This window comes from Thermobia domestica, chromosome 13 (assembly GCF_964235325.1).
Source record: "Thermobia domestica chromosome 13, izTheDome1.hap1.1, whole genome shotgun sequence".
Lineage (NCBI taxonomy): Eukaryota > Metazoa > Arthropoda > Insecta > Zygentoma > Lepismatidae > Thermobia > Thermobia domestica.
This window is the reverse complement of record NC_137466.1, coordinates 28485503-28508190: the sequence shown is the minus strand read 5'-3', so window position 1 is coordinate 28508190 and position 22688 is coordinate 28485503. Positions and strand designations below refer to the sequence as shown.

General features: G+C 37.7%; 1 protein-coding gene across 2 annotated transcripts in view; it reads left to right on the top strand.

The window, feature by feature from the left end:
• Window positions 1–22688, top strand: part of LOC145668061 (piwi-like protein Siwi) — a 164258-nt gene that overhangs the window by 115944 nt on the left and 25626 nt on the right. For both annotated transcript variants that reach the window (XM_081735559.1, XM_081735558.1), the window contains exons 11-13: window positions 1796–1937; window positions 17007–17161; window positions 17948–18075. In XM_081735559.1, the coding sequence (XP_081591685.1) occupies window positions 1796–1937; window positions 17007–17161; window positions 17948–18075 (425 nt within the window). The remainder of the gene's footprint in view (window positions 1–1795; window positions 1938–17006; window positions 17162–17947; window positions 18076–22688) is intronic.

Below are 22688 nucleotides of genomic sequence, written 5' to 3'. Positions count from 1 at the left end.
GTGGAATGAGAATGTAGGAGAAAACGGGAGAGCTCCAAGTAGTTTGAGATCGAATCATATAACCCTCGAATCATATATTCATATCATAGAACCCCCTGCACCAAGCACTCTACCATCCAGTCGTTCTAGTGTGTGAAAAAAGTTAGAAGATTATGATGTGTTTCTCTGATGAAACCAGTAGCATAACTAGAATAGTAATTATTCGGAAAAGACAAAGCGCAGGTCTGAAGTATAAATGCGTATCTTTCCTTACGTTCTCTTGTCATCTATTTGGGAACGAATGGAATGTGCTTTCTTTGGGATAGGGAATGTTACTTACCGAAAAAATATAAAATTAGTTCCGATGCTTCCGAAGCTATTGACGATATATGTATAAGGGAAATATGTAGTTTAGCTGGCTACTGTCCATAAATATGAGATCCACACCAAAAGTGTAGGGCGTTTCGTTCTAATTTCCAAGAACAATGACATACAGGGAAGTAACCTGTATTTCTTTCTTAACGAACAGTCCCTCTTTATTGATACACATTTGCCATCACTCCGTCCATTTGTATAGCGTGTGGCACAGTTATCTTCGTGAGTCTGTTTCAACTACTGGAGAATAGCACTTCTCAGGGATGATCTGTTGGCAAAATAGCGTCTACGAAGGGAATCCTTGAGGTTTGGGAACAACCAGAAGTCACTCGGGGCTAAATCATGTGAGTAGGGTGGGTGTGGCAGAATTTCAATAACGTGGTCAGCCAAGAATGAGGTCACAACCTTAACATGGTGTGGAGGTGCATTGTAAATGTGGAGGATGAAATTGTCATTTGCCATTTGTTGTCAGTTCTCAGTCAATTCTGTATCCAAAAATGCACGAAAATACTCGTCCGTAATTGTATGATCCTTTCGGAACAGGATGGGACAATATCACTCCCTGGAAATCCCAGAAGATAGTGTACAGCACCTTCTCATTGGATACCATTTGACGAGTTTTTTTTTTTTTTTTTTTTTTTTTTTTTAGGGAGGGGATTGAATAATGGAATCTGTGATTGATCCATTGTCACAACACGATCGAAGCCTTGTATGTTTTTGATCGTCATTAAGCATGCGTAGAACCCAACGAGAAGAAACTTTTCTTGAGACCCAGTTCGTATGTAATTATTCGTTCTATTGTTCCCATTATTAGCGCCGTGTATCACAAATCTCCTATCTTATATGTTGAAATTTTCAACACGAGCAATGGTAACGTCAGTTGATGCTGTTTTTGGACGTCCATACCTCTGCTCATCTTTCACACTTATTCGTCCTGCTTTGAACTCATACACCCACTTCTTAACAGTGTTCCTTGCAGGAGCATTATCACCACACACATCTTCCAGCTGCAGTGAGGAATTTCACAATTACTCGTTGTTCTTCAACCGAAAATTCCATGTCCCTGGGCAATAATCTGGAACGCATCTTACTCGTTCAGGCACTGTGACTCAACTGGTACCATCTCAGAAACAAAACCTTCGCTGCTTAGAGACGAAGGATGGAAGTCTCTGACGCCGCAGTTGTTTCCTATATTAAAAAAACAACAACAACTTTAGAACAAAACTGCACGTACTTTCGGTGTACACCTCGTACTCAGTAATTTGGATTTTTTGAGGTGATTATAGGTAATTATCGACTTTTTAATTTTCGTTTCTGATAGTTAATTATGTATCCGAAGTAAATATAATAATAATACCTAATTATCAGTTGTAACATTAGAAAACAATAGCGGCTTAGAATAAGAGCTTTATTTTAATTTTCGTATGTCTCTTTGTTTCAGGCAATCCAATGTTACTTCTTGTGGATTTAAGAAACTGGGTTGTGATAACTCCAAATCGCCAGAGAAGAGAGACACAAGGATTCGTCAGTAGCTTAATCAAAGTAGCTGCTTCAATGCATTTTGTCATTTCTCAGCCATTCTTGTAAGTCATTCTTTATGTATAGTTTAATCGGGTAGAGGTTTGATTTGATTTTTAGTTTAGCGTTCCGTTCAACAGCGAGACTATATGATACGCGGACCTACAGCTTAACGTAGAATCCGAACCATATGAGCTCCTGCCGGGAATCGAACTCACGTCTCCCACCTCAAAAGTACTTACGCTAACCTCTTAGTCACGAGGGAGCTCCAAATCGGGTAGAGAGAATACAAATTTGACTGCCAGTAAAAATCATTTCAAATTAGTAGAGGGGGAAGGGGACTGACAATTTTAATACGAGAATAATCTTAAAAACAAGGACTAATTTGTAGAAATAACAATTCAGAAGTGTACATCTATCCATTTTTGTACATAATCGCTATTTTCGTCAGTACATTTTTGGGGCGCTATGGCAGGTTTTGTATGCACATGTCGTACCAGTTCGCTGCCATGTGATTGAGGAAGCGTTTGAACGTCATCTTTCACCACAGTATCGTTGCTGATGCGCCTTCTGGTCAAATGTTCATTTAATTTAGGAAATAGGTGCTTGTCACTGATTTGCTCAATCTTTGCAACTGTCTCGTCGGTAATTGACGATCTCTCAATCCTTTCTTCACCGTGAATTTCAGTGTGGCCAGATTCAAACTCTGTACATCACTTGCGGATGTTTCTGACATCCATGTACGACTCGCCATACACTTCCGTCAATTGGAGATGAATTTCAGTTTAACGCTTTTTGCGTTTAAAACCGAATAACTGTGTGAACTTTGCACTTGGCGATAGCGCCATACGGAAGCTCCAATTACAAACGGCTTCCAAGTCAAGACTGTGCGTTGCGAGGAGGTGCACGCAGGCTTGTTTGGGAGCGGGAGAAACAACAAACACAATAATGTTGCCAACAGCCACACAAGGAGTTTCCTTGCATCCCCAGCGTTTTGAAGACCTTACCTTTGATATTACTCTCGTATTCTTGAAATATTAATAATGAATGTGTAAGGAAGCCATTTACAGACCAAATAAAAGGAAAAACATAGCTTTCTATATTATTATTAATAGTGCAGAGGTTGTTTCTGATATATGGTAACGATTTGAAACAACATCTTTTAAGAGAAGCTATGTCACTACCATAGCTGATACTGCATTAGGTGGTCCTCCATCTTGGCAGTTGCCCGACAGCGAAGTTTGCACTGTAGGAGACTGGCATGAAGAGTAGACATGTGTATTTGTAACCACTCCTGATAGTCTTTCCGTAATCCTTCAGTGATGCCGGGTCTTCTGTGAATCAATGCTCATTTTAGTGGTCGAAGGCGCAGTAATCCATCGGTGAGGCATCAGACTTCACTGGAATGTCTGTGAACGGAATAGCACGAATGCTAGTTTCTTCTGCCATATGCTGGAGAAAGAGGCGGGTTGAGCAAGAACTATGACTTAATCTCTTTGGGTTTTGATGTACCCACATATGATTGTGGTTTCTCCAGTAAAAATAGGGGATGTCATGGCAGTAAATGAATGTCAGGACGTTAGCCTAGTAATATTCTGAATTAACTTTCGTAATTTTGGCAACACGATGTGTGGCAGGCTTGCCATTGTACGAGTGTCCAGCAATGATCATGAAACTCGTGCCAAAACGTTCCTTACATTGAGTGATTTATCTTTGGAAGTCCCTCGCACTTTCGTCAATAACAAATTGCTAGTGGCTTGCGGCAGTCATCAAGATAAACACGTGCCCCGTCCATTGTAACAACAAACTTCACTTTTAACCTGACAGGTGCCTCTTTGAAACTTTTGGCAGTTGGTGTGCCGTTTCTGAATGTTTTTTTGCAAGAGCTTATGGACACAACCCTTACATCGCTTTCTCAACCTAAATTGCGTGAATTATAGTGTGCACTGTTTTAGTGATGTTTGTAGCCGGTGCGCGATACTTCTTATATGTAGCTGGATTCTCGCCGGTGACGAGGACCCTGATTTCCCGAATCATAACTAGTGTGAGGGTCGAGGCAGACCGGGAGCTGATTTGTTTCTGCTGTAAAGGAATCATACTGTACTACATGTTCCTTTCAACATTGATGAGCTACTATTTTTGGACGCAGTGAATCCATGCTCCTTCCATCCGTAACTTTTTTAAATTTCATTATGACTATAGTTTACGTCGGAAAGTGAAGTTAATGTAATCTTCCCAATGTACACTGAGTTTCGGTGGCATTCTTTATGATACACACTTATCACACTTGTTTCGCATAGTCGAGGTATCCACACGACTGGCAGCTTCATTCCCTTCCTGCTTAGTGATGTTGCTACAGGTGTGCAAAGGAAAGAAAAAGAGAAAAGAAAAAGATGGGTTTAGAGAATGAAACTGCTGGCCGTGGCTGACGTAGTCTTCTAGATTAGTTCGTATTTATGTTAGCAAACAGAGGGCCTGGCATATTTTTATGAACTTTCAATGGGTCGTAGTCATCGAGTGGTTTAACCAGCACGCCGGAATATGGAACAAACACAATACCAGTCTCACGGAACATGCATGACAGTGGATAGATGGTATAGAATGATTTGCCTGATGAATAATAACTTGTTGGCCTAGTTCTAGAAGGTAGAAATCTAACTTCTAGTGTGTAAAATTGCAAGATTTCATGGTAGGCAAATGCCATGTTTGTTAGTTTTCTCGGATATTTCCAAATATTTTATGTTCATTATTTTATTTATATTCGTCTCGTCTAGACTTTAGATTTAATTTTGAGTAGTTAAATGTTGCACTATATTATTAGTGAGTTCAAAAATCTTTGAAATCTTTGAGTTTTACGTCTCATGGTTATGCCGGTTAGGCTAAAGGAGACAGTGATGAGTAATGAATGAAATGGTGGAATGAAGAAAGTGGGAGGAAACGGGAGAACCCCGAGAAAACCCACGCACACGGTGTTTGTCCACCACAAAGTTCACTTGGCGGAGCCTGGGATCGAACCCGGGACCCCAAGCACCAGAGGTGAACGCTCTTCCACTGAACCACCGCGGCCCCATTAGTGAGATCAAATTTGTAACTTCCATTTAATTTTTAAATAGGTTTGTTCTGTGTTAATTATAAAATTATATTTTTAAATACCTTCTTTGTGTTTTGCATAGTTACTTTAGAATAATTTCTATTCCTATGTAGTATACCTCAATTCAAAAGTGCCCGAACTTGAAGTATAAGAGGGAGAGGTGACAACTTATTTCATATAAATATCGTCAAAATGTCTTGACTTTTAGTGCCTGGCACATGTATTTTCTTAAATTTCCCATTTTCTAAACCAGTGAATGGGTAGACACAGCTTTGTTCTTTTTATAACATTATTCTTATATGACTATGACAGCAATCCAGACCTCATCGTTGTGGGTATCCTTCACCCTTCTGAGACGACGTAAGTCACTTAAAGAGACGTCTTTATACTTCATTTGCAACAGTTTATTATGTTCCGGGTGTGTTTTATTTTATCTAACCAGAACTAAATATTGTTTATTTTTTTCCGTATCGAGAACTGAGCGCGAATAACGTGCGCGAACTCTTGTCCCTCTCAACTCGGATAGTTTAACGAAAGCATGGACACACATGATTCAAACAGTGAAGGAGGGTTGTACGAATACAGAGTAAGAAAAAAATATATTCCCAATTTCAGTCATTAACTGTTCCAGTTTAATTAAACGCAACTAGACGAATTTAGCCATTAAAAAAAAAAAAAAAGTATCAGTGTGCGAACTTGTAACATATCAAGCTTAAGTTCCTGCCAGACTCTATCATCATGTTTTGATCAGTTTTCTCCAATAGCTGGAATGATACGCGCGCATTGATCAGCAAGTTCCACTGGTAACAAGCGCTGATACAAATTCGGTATCTTCATTGAACTCTCGTTAAAAAGAAATCACACAGGCGATGTCTGAGGACCATGATAGCCAATGGAGCAATTTCTCATCTTACATAATTGCATGAAAAGTCCTTTTTAAGGTGATCTGTGATTAAGTACAGGGTTCTTGAAAATCAGGGAAATAAAAAAATGTCAGGGAAATCATACATTTTGCGTAAAATGTCGTGGGAAGTCAGGGAACGTAAATGTGCAAGACAATTCGTGAAGTGTAAATTATGTTTTTTCAAAACAGTCACAACAGAGTTTGAACCATTTTAAAGAAAATTCCAGAGTTTTCAACCATTTGTTTGTTTCCTGTACTCAGAACTTCTATCTCTCTTAAGGAATCTAATGAGTCATTGTGTCAAACAAAGCATTATGAAACTTGCTGACAGTGCAGTGAAGCTACTTGCTTTAGATTTGACTGCTAATGAAACTTTACTAGAAATAAGAAATGTGGACATTGGTTTTAAGACAGAAAAACTACTTGAAAGAACTGAAAGCACCAGATAAAGATAAACTAGCTTTCAGGTTTGACTGTCGAAACTTTTTGCTGGGCACAATCAAGATGATTGTGGAAAGGAGCCCTCTGCAAATTAGTAAGTGCTCTTACAAATTCTACATGAGCATAACAAAATATCTGATTCTGTACCTGGAAAGCAAAGTGTTAATTTATGTCTTTTTGTACTGAAACCAAGGGGTCTCTTGCAGTTGACTTCAGAGAATACGAAGAGAAGATGGGCAGCATCAGGTTAGATGACTGATAATGTCCAAGAAACAAGAATATTCCAATTTGTGCCATGTTGTGAAAATATGTTTTAATTTTATCCTACGACAATGCCTCAGTGGAGGGCGGGTTCTCTGTCAATAAGACATTTATTGTAGAAAACCAAATCGAAGATCCTCTGGTAACACAGAGGCGGGTGCATGATGCAGTTATGTACTGTGAAGGTGTGGAATCTGTTTCTATTGATTGAAGAATGCTTCTCTCAGTTCGTTCAGCTCGGAGACGCTATGGTGAATACCTTAAACAGAAACGAATCTAAAGTGCAGAGGAAAGTAAAATCAAAGGTGAAAGAAGAAAACTAAGTGCTGAAGTTAAGAAATTGGAAGAAAGAAGAAACAAATGGAATTATGTTACAAACAAGAACAAGTCGCTCTCGTAGAAGTAGTACGAGAACTGAAAGCAAAACAAAATTCTGTTTAAAAATGTAAATGTTAGAAATAACATGTCTCAAAGTTGGTAATATTAGGATTGATAGATAGTATTAGGCTGAGGGAGAATTGGCAATATACTCTTGAATGGTTTTTATTATTTTTTCAAGAAAAAAATGTATAATTTGCAATGTCAAGGTATGTGTTATTGTATCATACATATATTATTATATACTTACGTATATGTTAAATTTTGTGTAAATGACAATTACTCATATTGAACATAAATATGTAAATGGTTATTAAAGATGTGTGTTGGACGGCTGTGGGGATGGAGGCCGTTGAAAAAGTGTATGATAGAACTTACCCCATATCTTCCTATTTATATGTAAGAATTTGTCGGAAAACAAGAATTTGTGTCAGGCAATGTCAGGGAAATCGATCTTCACTTTTTTGTGGGAACCCTGAAGGTAGTCCCAACCGTCTTGATAGTTCAGCAGCGCATTATCCTGCTGATAGAGGGTGTCTTTCATGTACGGGAATACCCATTCGCAAAACTTAATTGGAATTGCGAAAGTTGGCTATTAGAACGATGAAATCATATGAGCTTACATCAGTGAGGGTTGGAATTGCGAAAGTTGTATATTAGAACGATGAAATCATATGAGCTTACATCAGTGTGGGTTAGATATTGGATGCATAAAAGGATGTAAATGAAGTTATAAGACCGAAATGGTGGAATGTGTGTATTATCTATGTGCGGAATGTTGGCAAGTCAAGCCGGAATCGAATATAGGACAGATTTTACATCTGGGATTCTTGTGTTTCTGTGGCGATGTGAGATGTTTCAAGGGATCAATTCTCGTGATGAGAATGTAAAAGTTAAGTAACATTCTGTACACTATTTCGGGTCAGAATGGGGAACGTTGTCGGTTTCAGGTGATATGTGTGAGTATGAGGTAAGCAAGATTCGAGAGTTTGTGTAGGAAATGGCCCTTGGATGGTAGTAAGCAGAAATTCGGAATAAAGGATACTATAGCAGCTTTTTTGTTTTCGATGGGGCTTTTTGCGCGATTGACTTGCTTGTGAATGAGCATGGAGGTTACCCTTGTGCAAGAGTATTAACGAAACAAATTTGAGGTAGCTGTTGAGGGACAATGTAATGGAACAAACAAGGGTTCCACGAATGGCTGATACATACCGTAAGATAGGAAATGTTTGATGTGATGAGAGTGCGAGCAGTTGAAGTAGAGGTATTGCGTAGGATTGTTAGTTTGATATGTGTGAGAGTTTCAAAACATTCGTTCATAATTCTTATGTCAAGGAAGATGTCGGTAAGTTGGAAAAGGGCCAGATGAATTGAACTGTTGTGTAGGCGCTGCAGAATTATTCCAGAGCTGATTGGCGCCTGATTCTACATAAAGAAAATGTTCGTGACTTTGATCCAGAGGAAAATTCGAATAGTGATGATCGAAGCATTGGTTGTTTAACCCTGCTGCTCTGTTCCCATTTACTATACACATATACTGTTCGGGTCAATATGACCCATAATTAAATTGTATTGGAAAAGGACCAGGTTTTCAAACAATGACGAGTTTATTTAATAGTCTAGTGCTAGGAAAATATTTTAATTGTCTTTGAATATTTTACAATGCATTACATGTACACTCATGTACAAAATGATTGTCGCATATCTATAACTGTTTTCATGTAAGAATATAATTTGATGATTTTGCAGGGTACTTTCAATACTGGTACTATGTGTATAATCGGGAAATATATAATTGTGGTAAATTTCATAGGAAAAGAATTATAAATACGAAAATTAGAATGAGTAAAACAAAATGTTTCTAAATGGACAAGAAACTTTTATTTTCGTTTTATTGTTCTTATTTACTGCTCTTTTGACATGAAATTTGCCATATACGTCTTTGCTAATTATACATATACTAACATTTTAAGAAATACCGGGCGAATTCGTTATCAAATTATATTCCTACAACAACATACGACAGTAATTTTGGACATGAGTGTACATACTTTCCCCGATGGATGAATGGTTACACTCGTTGCCTTATAATCAAGGGGTATCGGCTTCGATTCCCGGTGGGGACACAAGTAGTTCGGATCCCACTTTGAATTGTAGGTCCCGTCCTTAGAATGTTTCATCATCCCATGGAAGGCAATAGCAAACCGTCGTGGGTTCACCTTGCACAGGGACCTTCGGGTCAAGACCTGCCTTCGAGCAGAAAATTTCATCATCATCATGATATGTACATACTGTTGATGAAACCAAAATGTGGGAAATTTTAAATTAGACACAAATATTGGACATTTGCTAATGGTTTACTGTATTTTAACTTGGAACATTAGTTATTTTCACCTAAAACAAAATGGCTTATGGTAGTAAGAATTTTATTACTATGCAGCTGTTCATATTCGTAAAGGTCACATGTTTTACTGGTTTTAGTCTTCACAAGATTGGTAATTAGTAAAGAGAAAATAACACATTAGACGCGCATAACACTTGTTGGTAAATTTAGTAAGCGCTACTGTTGACAAGCTTCCATGAAACAATTTGGTAAGCGTTAGACGCGATCACACCACCCTTTATTTACAGAGCGGACAGTAATAACCAGCATGGGATTTCATATGATTCTTGCAAATAAAGCTAACCAAATTTATCTTGTCGTTAGGTGATGGACAGTATCTGCATCTTGCACGCTTGATAAGAATTGGCTTCGGGTTTTATCACTGTAGCTTCAGATTCACCATTTCTTTGTGCTCTGGTTACAATCCTTCGAGTCTCGTCACTTCTCAGCATATATTATCTAGATTGTATCTCAGGTAAAATGAGAGATTTTCCAAGTTCTTCCAAATACAATCTTCTTTTGATGAGATTTCCTACTTGTCAGCTTGGATTGTTTCAAGTCCACAAAATAAATTCATTGTAAGCTGATACATCGATCATGTTATAGAACAATATCATTGGCCGTCAGTTGGTTTTGCGCTTACATGTGTATGTGTTCACAAGGTGATATAAAGTGTCTACAGCTCTTTTAGTTGAATTACAATCCAATATTATGTTAGGTTTCTTGTCAACTCGGTTGCTGATTTTTTCTGTGTGAAGAATACTCACGAGCACATCGTTTCTAATTTTCTTAGGGATATAATGTGCAACGCTTGTATTGTTTGCAAAATAAACAACGGTGAATGCAGTTCTTTGTTTGACAAAATTTTCAGAAGTTTAGGTTTGTTTTTCCTTATTGTCCCAAGCATGGTTATTTTCTTTCCAAGATGATGCTGTCCTAAACTGAACGAGATGAAAAAATTATACAAGTTGCATTATAGCCAATTAGTTAGGAAACAAGATCACTCACAACAAGCATACCTTAGTTCATCTCAGGCTATGCACCAGATTCTTTACATAGACCCCCTATATATATACATTTTGCTTGAGTACGTAAGATGTTTTGCTATCATATACAGTCCAGATTTTTATACCGTATTTTGCCGGTTTACTTGGTATATATTGCTTGAATGGGCAACGCCCTCTAAATTCTAATAATTGTTCATCAGCAGTAACGTTTGCATCAGGATAATATAGCTTAGGAAGAACTTCCATCCACTTTTCCCACACATCACGAAAGTAGGTACACAAGTTCTGCGAGGAATATAAGACAGCAGTTGAAAATTCACATACACACCACAGAAAAACTTCTTCGGGTCATATTGACTCGAACAATATAGAAAAATATAGAGTAATATATAGAAAAATTTCGAAAACCGTTAGTAATAAAAGTTTGAGATTTTCAGAAAATATAATTTGGATTGAATAAAACAGTCACAAACTTGATTCACATTACAAAAATTATAAATTTTATGAGAAATCAAAATCCATTTCGGGTCAAATAGACCCGAACAGAACAGCAGGGTTAAGGTACTTCGTGAAGGTTGGTGTATGGAGGGACGTGCAAGGGACATGGCGAAGTCCTTGATTTCATGATAGTTATTTTTAGATGTAAAATTTTTATGATTAGTATTATTAATATATTAATAATAATTATTATAATATTATTACTCATTACATAATTATTACTCATCTCTTCTGTCAACTTTAATACTATGTCGGAGAGAACACCACAGAAAGCTATCTTTTAATAACGTGTACAAGTTTTGATTAATTTGTTCGTGTATTATATCTGTAATACAGTTCTACCTATGTACACTCATGTCCAAAATTATTGTCGCATGTCTATAACTGTCTTCTTGTAAGAGGTGCCTTCCATTTCAACTCAGCCAAAAAAATATAAAATTGTACCATCACCATCTCTGATATTGTTGAAACTTTTTTTTATAGTAACTAGACATGTTTTTAAGAGACCCATATTTTTTTGTTTTGTCGAAAAAAAATTTCCCGCCAAGTAATGGGCCATCAAAGACGGGGAGTACAATTTATGAATTGTAGAAGACATGGAAAATGATTAACTTCGGAGCCTCACCATTCGGCTATGGAGACAGGTAGAGTTATAATTCTTTTGTGGTATGTACATAGGAATATAAATAAACTATATTTTATTATAGTTTGGTTTGCGCATGCGTATCTTTTTGTACATAAATTAACAAATGAACGTCAATTTATCTGAAAAGTCGAAGTTTGCGAATTTTTTTTCTAGCACTTCCGGTTCGAATTTTAACATTCTGTTTTCGCGGTTGGTAAAACCTAGCTACCCCCTTTCCGAAAAAAAAAAAAAGTATCGCTTCTGTGTGCAACCGTTTTGTCGCAAAAAATTCGAGAAATGTAAAATTTTCAAAAATCGCCATTTTTGTGCGCCATTTTTTCGAAAACATCATCTTTTAAAATTTTGAAATTTTGTCAGATGGTTCAACTTTACATGAAGAATAAACACACCAAATACCATTCTCGACCAATGCTTCATGAATTAACTGCAGCCTTTTAAAGTTAGCAAAGTTTCGTTAACTCTGATGTCACAGTTAGCAACACTGGGAACAATAAAAGTGCAATAATTTGATGATGTTTGTAGTTCACATTCATTAAATGAAGAATAAAAGGTTGTCTTGACTGTTTTATATATATATATATATATATATATATATATATTTTGATCAAGAAGGCTCTCTGAAATAGTAAAATGAGCCTCCCCCTACTCCTCCGTTTTCTTAAACCGAAATAATCTGAGGTGGAAATTACGATTACGAAACGCACAAATTTCAAGTTCGCTTACTTAAAATGGTCTTCGGAAACAAAATTTCACTGATTTTTTTTAATTGTTTTTTTTATTTTTTACATAGACCAATCATTTGCTTGGTTGGTGTCTTCTTCGCTAATAGCATGTAACCATGCAGGTGCTCCAATAGGTGTTGGCTCACTCAGAACTCGTTCAGGAGTGGATCTAGGGTAAAGGAACTTTTTTATTTTATATATAAATAAAACCGATCTCAGAGTATGAAGCTCTTAAAAGTAGCTCTAAGTAGCAGTATTTCCCCCTTCCAGAAGTCCGTCCTGGATCCGCCCCTGCGTAGCACATTGTCGATAGTCACAAATGCTGAAGGTCCATGTGGAAGCATAAACAGCACTTCAACTTCACGTAATTCATGATTTATTCATAATATTTCTGCTACGCACCACTGGTTATCATACATATACAGGTGGTGATCAGAAAAATGGAAACACCTGTAGTTAGCAACACGTCAGATGTATGGGTTGGCAGTGGTGTCGTGGCGTCCGCAGCGCCGGGCCGCTGGTGGTGGTGATGTGTTAGGTCGGTCTCCATACTACGTCAGGCGCAGTGGAACAGCAGTGTCCAGTGGCTGCAGCAGACGGAGATAATGTAAAATGGGAGACCTCTCAGATTTTCAAAGGGCAAATTGTTGGTGCGCGGTTATGTGGAGTGAGTGTGACGGCAGTGGGTACTGTGTTAGGTGTGTCGCGTGGGACAGTGTCGAAGGTGATGACGGCCTACACAACACACGGGAAAACCACATCGGGGAAGCGGAACAGTGGGCGGAAGAAAATCATGAGTGACAGGTCACGCCGGGTATTAAAGCGCATTGTCATGCAGAACCGTTGTGCCACTGCGGAGCAAGTGACGGAGGAACTCAATCAGCACCTCCCGCACCCTGTTTCGACAATCACAGTCCGTCGAGAATTACATGACATGAACTTACGGGGTCGTGTTGCACGGGCCAAACCGCTCATCAGGGACCATAATGCTTTCGCACGCCGCAAATGGTGCCGCGACCATGTAACTTGGACCGTTGAGGACTGGAAACGTGTGATATGGTTGGAAGAGTGATCCTTCACCCTATTCCCAACCACGGGCCGTGTTTGTGTGTGGAGAACGCCCAAAGAAGCTTATGATCTGCAGTGTCTCCGCCCAACTGTGAAACATGGCGGCGACTCGGTGATGCTGTGGGCCGCCATATCATGGTTTTCATTGGGTCCTGTGGTCACACTTAGCGGACGAATCACTGCCAACGATTATGTCGCAATTTTAGGAGACCACTTGCATCCTATGGTCCGGATGTTGTTCCCGGACAATGACGCCATCTTCCAGGATGATAATGCACCCATTCACACAGCTGGCGTTGTTGCAGCGTGGTTTGAGGAACATCGGGATGAAGTTCAACACCTCCCCTGGCCCGCCCAATCCCCAGATCTCAACATAATTGAACATCTGTGGTCCGTCTTGGAAACACGACTCCGGCGACGATTTCCACCTCCATCCTCTCTCACAGAACTGGCCGATGCCCTGCACGAGGAATGGTGTAAAATTCCACTTGATCCCATTCACGACCTCTATGCCTCCATCCCACGTCGCATCAAGGCTGTTCTGAAGGCGAAAGGTGGCCCGACACCATATTAATCTGGTAAGTTGCAATTTCGTTCAGATGTTTCCATTTTTCTGATCACCATCTGTATGTATGTAACAAAAGTTCCTTTTTGTAGATTTCTTAAATCTACACTTTGAATTGCAGAAGTTCGATTTTGGGGGAAGCATGAAGTTAGTTCATGGTGACCCGTTACTGCTATAAAAACTTCGCCATTTTCCGAAAGCCAAAGATGACTTCGTTGAATACGTTACCGGTCGCATACTTTCCCTTTTTTAATTCCGGAAGTCGTCGAATTCAGTTACAGGCAACAAAACGAGAGTAATATTTGAAGTTTGTACTTGCACTATACTCACGAATTCTTCTGCGGTTTTAGTAGGGGCGCGGTGGCTCAGTGGTAGAGCGTGTGGTGGACAAACACCGTACTCGTGGGTTTTCTTGGTGAGGCACGAAGAACGCACTTTCCGCCGTTTATGCCGTTTTTTTCCACTTTCTGCATTCCACCACTTCATTCATTTCTCATAATCACCGTCTCCTTTAGCCTAACCGGCATAATCGTGGGACGTGAAACTTAAAGACTTCATTTCATTTTTTCCTTCCGTGGTTTTAATACTGTGTATCTGTATTTGCCTAAAGTCATGTCGCGTTGACACATTCTTTTCTCCTCCCCCCCTCAATACCGTCGCAGAAACCCTTGCATGGCCGGTTTCACTGCAAAACCACTGCTTTATCGGACCTGTCTACATCTCGAACATCTGAAAGCGATTTTTAAAAGTAGGATGCAGCACCATCAGAAATCACTGACACGGTTTGGGAAATTGTAGACACATATTTTCTTGTATTCAAACCTTTCTCTATAAAATATAGTTTCGCTTTTCTTCGAGTATTTTTTAGAATCTTGTCTATGGCTATGAGTACATGAGCCGAATCGTGTTTTTTTTATCGTTGTTTATTACAACAAAACTGTCAATTCCGGTGATAACTCTGAATTTCACTTTGTAGAATAACAGTCCAGTTTTCAGTGAAGTTCACATGAAGTAAAATAGAATTTGTATCTTAAAATTTTATACGGTGCTTTTCGGTAGCAATTAATTCTCTTTGGATTTTCTTGATGTAGTCATGAATTACAATTCTTACAGTTAAACCAGCAATGTACGATACGAAAACAGAAAGTGGCACAGTTTTTTAACGAGATTGTTTTCTCGTATGGCATACGTAACACTTTCATTTTCATCAGGATCAATAATTAAAGACTCCACACTTATTCCTTCCACTCCAGGACATTCACCATATTCTTGAAGAAGACATTGTCATTTTCTACGGATCATACTACTAAAGGAAATAGGTCACTCATGACAGCTTCAATACAGGCTGCACCTTTGATTTGTAGCAACGCAGTAGTAGCTAACTTAAAATTTGCACAATACACACACATACACACTTCTCTCGCAGGTTGCGGAATGACCCACTTTAGTCGAATACTGTAAAATTCCGAGTGACCCATTCTTATGTTGGGATTGTTCTGTTTAAAAAATCAGTAAATTTCTTTGGAACGCGTAAGAAAACGTTTCGATTTTTTTTTTAAACTTTTTTCCTTTTTCGATCACTGTAATGACATCGCACTTAATTGAGACTTTGTCTGGAGCATTCCAAATCATCACTGAGGTAATAGTTCAGGCTTTTATTTGTAGATCATCAGAATTTATTGGATGGCCATTTCAAGTAAACTTAAAATTTGTGTGTTTCGTAATCGTAATTTCCACCTCAGATTATTTCGGTTTAAGAAAACGGAGGAGTAGGGGGAGGCTCATTTTACTATTTCAGAGAGCCTTCTTGATCAAAATATATATATATATATATATAAAAAACCGTCAAGACAACCTTTTATTCTTCATTTAATGAATGTGAACTACAAACATCATCAAATCATTGCACTCTTATTGTTCCTAGTGTTGCTAACTGTGACATCAAAGTTAACGAAACTTCGCTAACTTTAAAAGGCTGCAGTTAATTCATGAAGCATTGGTCGAGAATGGTATTTGGTGTGTTTATTCTTCATGTAAAGTTGAACCATCTGACACAATTTCAGAATTTTAAAAGATGGTGTTTTCGAAAAAATGGCGCACAAAAATGGCGATTTTTGAAAATTTTACATTTCTCGAATTTTTTGCGACAAAACGGTTTGCACACAGAAGCGGTACAAAAATCTTTTCGGAAAGCGGGTGACCAGGTCTTACCAACCGTGAAAACAGAATTTTAAAATTCGAACCGAAGGTGCTCGAAAAAAATTCGCAAACTTCGACTTTTCAGATAAATTGACGTTCATTTGTTAATTTATGTACAAAAAGATATGCATGCGCAAACCAAACTATAATAAAATATAGTTTATTTATATTCCTATGTACATACCACAACAAGAATTATAACTACCTGTCTCCATAGCTGAATGGTGAGGCTCCAAAGTTAACCATTTTCCATGTCTTCTACAATTCATAAATTGTACTCCCCGTCTTTGATGGCCCATTACTTGGCGGGAAAATTTTTTTCGACAAAAAAAAAAGTCTTAAAAACATGTCTAGTTGCTATAAAAAAAAGTTTCAACAATATCTGAGATGGTGATGGTACATGCTCTGCCTAAATTGAAATGGAAGGCACCAAGAATATAATTTGGTAATGATTTTGCAGGGTAATTCTAATACTGAAACTGTGTATATTCGGGAAATGTATATTTGTGCTAAGTATCATAGGAAAAGAATTATAAATATTAAAATTAGAAAAAGTAAAAGAAAATGTTGCTAAGTGGACAAGAAAGTTTTATTTTCGTTTTATTATTCATATTTACCGCTCTTTTGACATGAAAATTACAACCTACATGTCTTTGCCGATTATACACATACTAACATTATAAGAAATACTGGGCGAATTCGTTATCAAATTATATTCCTACAACAACATATTTATAGACATGCGACAATAATTTTGGACATGAGTGTACGTTTTCTCTTGTGATCTGATCATGAGCATAACTATTGCTTGAAATATATCGCATTGTTAACTTAGTATGTGTTTCAATTTTCGCAAACTCATTCTTAATAGTCCTGTGGAATAAACCTGACGAGAATATTTGATCGTAAATCAAAAGTAATATTTTAAAAAATTAATTGGAAAATAATCCTATTTTGTTCTCTATTTTTAGCAAGGAGATTCCAGATGACAGACCTGGAACTTATGTGGAGGCTTTGGAAGCAGTCATAAACGCGAAGAATCCACAACTCATCTTCTGTGTCGTTAGCAATAATAGGCTTGATCGGTACAACGCAATCAAGAAAAAATGTTGTGTGGATCGTGCAGGTAGGCTTTTTTTTTTTCTTTCTTCAAAAAACTACTGATCGAGCTTCGGGTAATTCAGTAATAAAGCAATCTCCAGGTAAGCTATACTGTGGATGATGGAGAAGATAGTCGGTACCGGACTCAATGCCTCAAACCTGACTATAGATGCTTAGTAGTATTCAGGTTGGGTAACTGAGCGGGCCAGGGTAGATTTTGAAGTTCGTCCTAATGTTCTTCAAATCACTTCTGTGCAGATTTGAAACCACTATTGCCAAATTGTAGACTGAAAGAGTTAGTACTATATATAAAAAAAGCCTTTTACTTTATTTCGCTTTTCATTATCATATCTGATTGTTATATCAAAAGTTGTTTGTTTTTTATTGTTTCTTGTCCACATGAAAACAGTAAAATAAATAATTTCCGCTTTCATTGCTGCCGAAAATGCTATACCAAAAGTATAAATTGCGATACGAACTTAAATTTGATGTGCAAATATCGACTCAAAAAGCAAGATAAAATAAAAGTAATTAAAAAAGAACGTTGATACAAATTGTATTGCTTAAAAATTTAATTAAATCCATATATGATGATACTTTTGAGAATATATCTGTGCATTGGTCTGTGTGTAAAGGCTTCATTTGTTTGTTTTAATTTCACTAATACACATGTATACATTTACTACTGCTCCTATACTATGATCAAAAGTGGTCAAAATCTCACCGTAGAATGTAGTAAGATATGGTTGCTCTTCAGTATGTAGTTGTTCTCTAATTAATGAACTAAAACGAATGTCTTGACTCGTTTCAGTGCCTACCCAAGTTTTACTTGCTCGTAATTTAACTGCCAAAGGAGTGATGAGTATCGCTACCAAAGTTGCCATTCAAATGAACTGCAAAATCGGTGGAGCTCCCTGGGCTGTAGAGATCCCTTTAGGGGTGAGTATTCCAGAAATATTATTCCTTTAACATTTTTTCTTTTGTTTTTTTAATATTCAACTCTTATACTGGAACCTAACTACAGAATATACAAGAACTATGATTTTTACACTTGTGTCATAAAATTGTGGCTATACATAACAAATAACACGTTAGAGCCCATGTATGTTGTCCAACATCTATTTACAAATTGACTTTTATGTTTGTCTTTCGTTGTAGTTGATGAGAGGTAAAAGTAGATATGAAACAAGTTACTAGTTGTAAATTTTGAGTATTAAAGATGTAAGACTTTCGGTATCTGTTAAACATTAACCAATCTTTCGAGATCACTGTGCAGTAAAATATAAATAATTGCAGAATATTACTTCCCAGCTTCCGTAGATTATAAACCCCATTTCCTCTGCTAGCACATGCGGCTTTCGTGGCTACCGGAGTTCGTTTCCTGGTAGGAAAGCATTAAAATGCCCATCAAGCTAGTGCTCTTAGAGAAGAGCTACTTCCTTATCAAGAAGAGAGAAAACAGTACATATAACCAGAATTTTGTAATTCTAATAGGATTGCCAGAAAATAAAATCATGTGATCGTCCAATATGATGATATTTTACTTTATTGAGCTTTACGTACAAAGGTTATTGTACGTAGGCTAAAGAAGTTGAGAACGACGTCAGTGGATGTAGAGGGTCCAAAGAAAAGTCCCTATCTCCCCTGGAAGTAGTAGATTGAACTACTTCCGATTTCCATATTGAATCTCCATAGAACAGGAACAGAAGAAGATAATCTATTGTATCTGCTTCGTATAGTGATGAACCTTTAAAAGCTGAGGAAACGTATTCTTAAACTAAAGGTGAAACAAAATTACAGCATCTTTATATGATTAGAGGTTATTTTCTACCGCGCAACTGTGTGACAAATCAAGAAGGCAATGCTATTAACCAAAGTCTTGAGGACTTCGACTGCCGTGGTATTAAAAATTGGAACTCATTATTTTGGTTTGGATTTCACCTTAAACATAACCTTGATGCTAAAAAGGGAAAATAAACTTAACTTGCACTAGAAATGCCTTTCCTGTTTAAGATTCTATATTAAGCTAGGTTGCTATGCTGCAAGAATCTTGTACCTGTCATCAAAAAATCTTGCAACCCCATCTTTCTATTTATTTACACAGTTACAACTTTTTGAAAGCAAGAAAGATATCTACACCTATGCAGCACTGCACTCTAGTGGACAAATGGTAAACCACCTTATTAAAAATGTATATTGATGTCCACAAGAATTCGTCCTTTCAGAAGCAGCAAAACTCTTCTTTTCTTTATGTCAGTGGGAGGGCGATAACCCAGAAAGTTGCACATGGTTTGACTCCTTGCAAAATGGAGAAAAAAAAATGTTGCATGTTTCTTTCAAATCTATGTTTACATGGAGAAATATTGTATGATTGCAAGATTTTTTAAATGATAGCTACAAGATTCTTGCAGCATGGCAACCTAGCGTTATATTTCGGTCATCTGTATGACCACGATCGCAGCATGCATAATGCGATACAAGGGAAGATTATCACCGTAATTCCATTCCAAATAAAATTCCTTGTCCTGTAAAGAGAAGACAGCCCTCGAGTATTCCAGAAACCATACCCTTTTTTTTTTTTTTTCCAGTTAAATTCAACACTTGGAAATTTTAATCCAATCACTTCCATTCAAGTCCACTTTGAACAAATTATATAATTTTTATGACAGTTAATTTTTGACGTGTTACCAGCTCTTCATAGAACCTATTAACATGTACATTCCACTACTACAAAGAATTATGTAATAACCACTAACATTATAACTACCGTAGTTTTCACTTTAAATTCAGTGTCATGTGTCTTTTAAGACTAATTGTATGGTTTTTACAAATTACTGTGTTAGTAAATTATGAGGATTATATTAGGGCGGCCCTATTTTTCAGACTTCCAAGGTTTTTTGAGTTTCACTCTCAAATGGTTCCATATCATTCCAAAGAAACCCATGAAAAAATTAGCCCTATTTACTAATATTAAATGGTGCCCCAAACGACGTCAATTTTTGAATGCATTCACAATATACAGTATGAGAAAAAGCTATTTTATAAGTTGAAAGCAGCTGTAGGGAGTGACATCATATCTTGGATAGTAATAAAGGCAGAACCGGATTATTACTGTATTGAAGTCCTCTATCTCGGATTCAGATCACAGGTTTTTAGATAGAAGAGGGTCATGTTGTGACACGTTATTGGAAGGTGCTTTTCACCACAAACACAAGTCTGACGCTATCTCCAACTATAATTATTTAATAGTTATTACCTTCATAATATATATTTATTAACGTACAACTATTTTTCTAAACTTACAAAGTACCTTTGCCTCATAATGTACATTGTAAATACATCAAAACTTGAGGTCGCTTCGGGCATCGCTTAACCCTTAGGAAGTAACGTCTTTGTTTCGTAGCCGAGAGGTCGACCGCTAAAACTAAAGTTGACCGTGTTGTTAAAACTAAAGTTAAATGAAAATATTTTGTTGGAAAAACTATTCATATGTTTTAATATATTTTAATATACTTCAAATTTCTGCTCTTACACAAAAACATACGGAATATTTACTCTTTTCAAAGATCCATGAAGAAGACCATCAGCATATTCTGTCAGTTGTAGTTTGGAATACAGAAATAAAATCCAATACTTATGAAACGGTTATAGAGTATTGTATTAGTCAGCATGCTGAACATTTGAATGACAAATATTATCATTAATGAGAATACACTTCAAAATACACTTTAAATGGATTATGTTATTTGGAAAGAATCAATGGTATAATGGTTGCTGCTTAGAATTCTCTTACTAAACAACCAGCAACTAAAAGGAATAACAATTTATTTTGCATCTCTAATTGTGGATTGTGTAAATTTGTATAGTTGCTGAAATTAATAAGCATTAGAATGAAGAAAATACAACACACAAACACTGAAGATCCCGCACACGAGGCTTTTGCAGGAAAGCACAACACAACACTGACAAAAGACGCGGGAGGCAGCCTAACGGTATTTTTGAAAAGAAAGACAAGAGACCGCCAGAGTAAGAGGCTACAAATAGACACAAAATTGACCTAAAGAGACATCTGTACAGCAAAACTGACACTACATAAAACGTATATTTGTTCCAAGTTTTGGAAATGCTGACAATAGGCTCAAACACTGAGAAAATATAAGCCTCCTTTTTCTTCTTATTTTTATGAAACCACTAGAGGGCAGAATGGCCCCAACATAGCCCCCACCTTGAAACGCTCCCGTTTCAGTTAACACACACGCACAATGAATGATTGAGATTCACACAAGAAATACACTAAAAGCGAGAAAAAATAATAATAATGCATAATATTTAAAAAAAAAAAAACTAACACAAGGCTAATATTCATATGCAATGATAAGACATGCTTGATGAGCGAGGTTGTAGCGTTTCGCATGACTTCACTTTACTTTGAAGGGTTGAAAGGCAATGGACACAGCTTCGCAATAGGGCACCTCAAATCCCTGAAGGCATTCTTTACCGTAACTGCGCGCACTAGAGCATCATTTTCCGGATATACACACTGAACACGCCCTAATCCCCATTGCTGGGGAGGAAGATGAGATTCCTTCTTTAGGCACTTGATTTCGGTGTGGAAATCTCTTTTCCGTACCTCATTTACCAAGCACAAAATACTCTCCTCCACTGCTTCAAAAGTACAAGCCCTCTGGCGTTTCTGCACCAGATTCCTGCAGTTGTAAACAAACCTGCGACACCAACCCACTACATGCTTCAAACTCTAGAGAAGAGTAACGGTTCAAAATGTCATTTTCAGACTGAAGACACATAACTGTGACACATTTTTCTTTTCTTCCATATCTGTAGCTAAGTCAGCGGGAAGACATGGAAGCTCTGGCAACAGTGCTTCGCGCAACCACTCTGGACCGCACCACCAAAGGGGATGTTCTAAGAGCTCCCTTGAAGCACAATCAGCTGCATTATCTTCAGTATTGGTATGCACCCATTGTGACGAAGGCAAAATTCCTTGAATTTTCGCTACCCGATTTGCAACGAAAGTTTTCCACTTATCAGGTGACTGGGCTAACCAGGCCAACACAACAGTAGTCAGTGATAGCCCTTGTATCCTGGACGTTTACACTGATGGCACTTGCAACTGTTTTTAACAATTTGGCCAACAACAATGCGGCGCACAGTTCCAATCGGGGTAGGGAAACTGTTTTGATGGGAGCAACTTTGGTCTTTGCAGCGATGAGTCTCACGTCGACACGACCGTTAAGACGCTCTGCTGCCGACCGTTAAATAGGCGACTGCAGAATAGGCCTGCTCACTAGCATCAGAGAAGCCTATTAATTGACAGCTGACGGCGTCAGAGGGCACAATGCATCGTTCGACCTTCACTTCACGGAGCAAAAACAACTCATCGCAGTACTCTCGCTAGGCTGCACTTGTTTCAAAGGGGAGGGGGTCGTCCCAACCGAGGCTTTCCTTCCACAATGATTGTAACATCATCTTGGCCCTGATGGTTACTGGAGAGAGAAGGCCAAGGGGATCGAAAATCTTGGCAATCTCTGACA